The 4,675-nt window shown below is 39.4% G+C and overlaps 1 protein-coding gene across 1 annotated transcript; it reads right to left on the bottom strand.

Annotated features, from left to right (window-relative positions):
* Positions 1–2,828: 2,828 nt before the first annotated feature.
* Positions 2,829–4,005, bottom strand: LOC111216517 (E3 ubiquitin-protein ligase TRIM17-like). Its single transcript, XM_022738041.1, has 3 exons — positions 3,325–4,005; positions 3,092–3,187; positions 2,829–3,008 (listed from the first exon to the last, which is right to left on the bottom strand). Exons 1-3 carry the CDS (start codon positions 3,727–3,729, stop codon positions 2,829–2,831), a joined length of 681 nt encoding a protein of 226 aa, XP_022593762.1. The 5' UTR covers positions 3,730–4,005.
* Positions 4,006–4,675: the final 670 nt, after the last annotated feature.

Below are 4,675 nucleotides of genomic sequence, written 5' to 3'. Positions count from 1 at the left end.
AGCCACACTGGGGCATTATGGGAATACTGGAGATTTCCAGTGAAGAAATTCACACTGGCTCAGAGTTGCATATTTATTTATTAGTTTGTTTTGAGCTTAATTATGTTTTCAAGGTTCATGTTAAATGTGGTGGTATTCGGTATATTAACAGTAGTGTTTTTAACAGTTTTCTTTAATTGTAATCTGTTTTTTTCAACCAATATTGACAGTTGTGCAGGTTAAGTCACTTTGATTTATTAAGCCCAAACACAAAAAATAGCCTCAAAGGTAAAAAAAAAAAAAAACAGGATAGGAAAAAACAAAATAAAAATAAAAAACAGGACTTTTTTTTAACCCTGTTATTAATCTGATGATTAAATATTTACATGATATATTGAAAGTTTCATTTCACTATCCTTAAGACAACAACTAATATATACAATTAAATCTTAACAGTTGATACATAGGATAAATTCAAGCCAGATAAGACTTTGAAACCTCAAACAGATTCCAGATATATATCTCTGCCAACCTGTAAATCATCCATCTATTAAAAACATGCCGTGAATTATGTTACACAGCGACTCCACGGATCATACTTCCATAGAGTTGGGGAACTTACAAGAGAGAGGTTTTTAAAAAAGAATGGTCAAAATTGAAGCAGCAGATGGCGAGATGTTCTGACTCTTAGTCCCTAGCCAACCTACAGACACTGGATCCTACAATTCCCATAATGCAACCCAGTATTCTATTTCATTACATTCCCCTGCCTCCTTAATGTTTGTTTTTTTCAAATACTAGACTTCAAGTTTGTTAAAGTTTCATACCTAAGGTGAGGTCACCCTAATGACTGTGTGACAAGTAAACTGAACTGGATGTGTAAAAATGCGTGGTGTGCCCCTTTAAGGCAGACTAAACCAAATAGACAACAGGGAAAGCCTGCGTGATGACAACACTTACTCCAAACATTAACAAATCATTGGCCAAACAAAGTTACAGATAGATACCTCAAAATGTATATAAAATATTATACTGAAATCTGAGAAACATAAACAAATCAAGGAAGTCAAAAGAAATTCACATTTTTTTGACAAAGATTGTAGTACTTAATAATGTGGCAACAAGTAAACACCATTTCAAGGGCTCATCTGGTTGTTTGACCTCTGCAGTAATGCAGAATGTTTATCTCAGTTGTCTTATCCTCACTGACAATTCAGATGGAAGGATTTTGGCATTTTCACGAAAATATGGAAAAACTGGTTCTGTGAAAGTGTGTTTGATGGTGTGAACAGGTGTTTTCCTATCAAGGTCAAAAAATGATAGTATTCCTTGGTCATAGTCTAGCTGCACTCTGACCTTTTGGGGAAACAAATCTTCAGATACGCTTTTCACATAGTCCTGTGGAGTAAGTTCACGAATAATGTTTGTGCAAACACACATGTAGATGCCCCAGATCTTATTGGAAGTTTGGTCCTTGGTTCTAGCAGCCACACCAACATACCAATAACCCCCCAGCTCCACATCCCAGCTGTGTTTCCCAGAGCTAAAGCTTTCAGATCCAAGAATGTCTATGCTGCGCAGCCTTTCAGGATTTTCAGGTAGTGGCTGACGCTTGTCTCTAACTGTTGAACGGGTCAAGTGCTCCGATGTGGTCAGAGAAGAGTAGCCAGTGTTGGGGTCCAGAATTACAGAAGCTTCAGAGAAAAAAGGGAAAGGGAAAGTTTACAGAGATGTTTATTAAAGTAAAAGGTTTTACTGAGGGCATTACAGTGTATTCACAGAACAGCCTGAAACACAATAAGAAACAACATAATACATATCTTACTGTATTGGATTATACTCTTCATCTTCTTCCAGACTGTGAACAGCAGGTTCCCTACATGTTTGGCCTCATCGATCAGGGCTCCTGATGGAGTCTCTGGTATTGGCAGGTTGCACTGGGATCTGAATATTAGGCATATTAGACATTACCACTCAAACATGATCAAACATCCCACATTGGTAGAGTTTTTGTTAAATACCTACAAATCCAATTTTCTCTGCTATTTGTGGCTGGCATTTATTTTTCTATAGTCATTAAATGAATTTACACTCATTAGTTTGCTCTCTATACGGTACTTGAGCTTGTCAGTGACAGACACTATCCTTCCCACTCTGGATTCAAATAGCCTGCACATGCATAAGGGATTCATGGGAAACAAAGCATGAACATATTGGATATAGACAGGAAGACAAGAGCTGCACACTAATTATGTGAAATCTGTGCATGCACATACTTGTGGCAAATGTTAACATTAATCTGGAGGAGCAGAATAGCCAGTCCCAATGTTATAAAGAGGATAGGTATAGCCTTCCGCAGTTTATAAATAAATAGCCCAAATTGTTTTGTTGCATTTGCAACTCTAACTTGAGCAGGAAATGAGTAGGTAAAATAAGTTTATGACATTTTACTTTGTTGGAAATGACATTGATATTTGCAAGATGAGATTCACAATTTATTGGAAGAGTCTTCAAACTGTATATTTTACTTTTACCAAAAAAAAGACTAATTTGTTTGGCAAATGTGTGTCAGGTAAACTACTACTTCCCCACCACCAATCCAAACAATCCAGGACTGTAATACAATGCTGAAGTCTGCTGTACTTTGACAGTGTACAAAGGACAACTTACCGCTTTCTAGTGGTTTTGACATTCTGCCAAATAAAGAGAAAACAAAATGACAAATCAATACATACATTTTTGTTAAATATCAATATCAAGATCAGATTATTAATTAATACAGATGACTACTGATTACCATCATGAATGAGAAGTCATCAGCTCTCATTTCTTCCTCTATTTTTTGGATTTTATCTGTGAGCGAGGAGATCTCTGCATTCAGATTCAGAAGTCCTGATGTTGATTGCCTCGCTCTTGTGTGTTGCCTCCTTCCTCACTGCATCTATCCTGGCAGCCTCCTCTGCTCTCAGGAACTGGTACAGCTTCTGAAACTCCTCTTTGATTGTCTTCTCCGTCCGCTGAGCCTGGAGCTGAGGAGAAACACCTTTGTGATGAAAGCAGGCGACACCATACGCTGCCAACTGCCTCTATGAACTCTATGTTTGTGACTTACCTTGATGTGGCTGGCCATTTTATCACAGTTGAGTTTTTGTGTTTTAAATGACCCCAGTTTGCTTTTTAAATGCATCAGCCCAACTTTGAGGTTGGTCTGCAAATAAAAGGTACAGTTACACAGCAGATCAGTTAAACAACACTTTTGTTTGCTATAAAGAATTATTTCTAAAATTTTGAAAAGTACTAAACCCAAAACCTCTCTCAGTTGCTTTATTAAACTATTCTGCTCACCTTATGTTCTTCTGCTGCTTCATTGATGGGGACGCAGTTGTGTTTCTTATGTTTTTGTGCATCCCTACAAATCACACAGATGAGCTGCTGATCATCCTGACAGAAGAGTTTGAGTTTCTCACTGTGCAGCTTGCAAAGCCCCTGAGATCCTGACGTCTCTCTCTTGCTCCTCTGTAGTCTCATGCTGTCAGACAGGTTTCTTAGAGCCAGATTACGTGGGGGCTGAGCCATTGGAAATATTTCCTTGCACACTGGGCATGCTTGGAGTCTACTTTGCCTCCACCACTCCTGAAGACAGTGCTTACAGAAGCTGTGACCGCACAACAAGAGGACGGGATCCTTAAATATATCACAGCACACAGGGCAGGTGAAATCCGCCTCAGACTGTGATATGTTAGCAGCCATTCTGTCGTTTTCTGCTGTGGTTCTCTGTGTTTCTTTCTGTCGGTTTTCTCGTGTGGACTCTCCCTCGGCCAACTGTAGTTTCGTTTTCACAGATTCACTCGTATTAGTCCAGTCAGCGCTCAGGTTCAATACTTTTAGCTACAAATAGTATCAATAAACACCCATGAACTCTCAGTATATATAATCATATACTGTATACACGCATACATACGCACCCCAGTTGTCTTTCTTAATTTCTTTATGAGGTTCATTAACGAGAGCAGCACCAGGCGCTGACTTCTACACACTTCTTCCTGCTTCCTGTTTAAAGCGGGAGGCGGGTTTGAGTTTGTTTCTCTGCAGTTCCGTCCTGCCTTGTGAAATAGTTTCACACTCATCGTCCGGGTTATCTGAAGACTGAGCAGAGAAACAGAGTGGAAACAGCTCATAATGATCGAAAAGCTTGGGGCATAATGAATTAACTGGCTTATAATGATTAAGTTGGCCGCTTACAGTGTTCGTTTTGGGTCTCTTCATACATGACGACAGCTCTACCAAGAGAAACTCAGGACTTCTGTGAGTGTGCGCGCGCGCACTCGCGTGGCTCAGTGAGTTATTTCGTTTCGTTCGTGTTTTGGGACTTTTGCAGTGCGTGATTATCTCACAGCAGCAGGTACTGTGTGTTGTGTTGTGTGAGTGGAGTGTGTAATGCTTTCACCCTGACCGTTCAGACAAGGCCTGGAGCAGGAGGATGGCAGTTTATGTTACTCTATCTTTAAATCAGTAACTAGCGAAGCTGTCCGTTTCCTTACTTTATATTCATGTTATAAATATAAAAATGTCAATTAAATGCAGTGGCGATCCTAGACTCTGAAGGGCCTCAGGCAAAGAGGGCCATTGAGGGATTGTGCATAATTAAACTTCCTAATCATTTATAAATACACACACACACACACACACACACACA

The sequence above is a fragment of the Seriola dumerili genome, unplaced genomic scaffold (genome assembly GCF_002260705.1).
Source record: "Seriola dumerili isolate Sdu_G_001 unplaced genomic scaffold, Sdu_1.0 BDQW01000026.1, whole genome shotgun sequence".
Lineage (NCBI taxonomy): Eukaryota > Metazoa > Chordata > Actinopteri > Carangiformes > Carangidae > Seriola > Seriola dumerili.
This window is presented reverse-complemented; position numbering and strand designations above follow the sequence as displayed.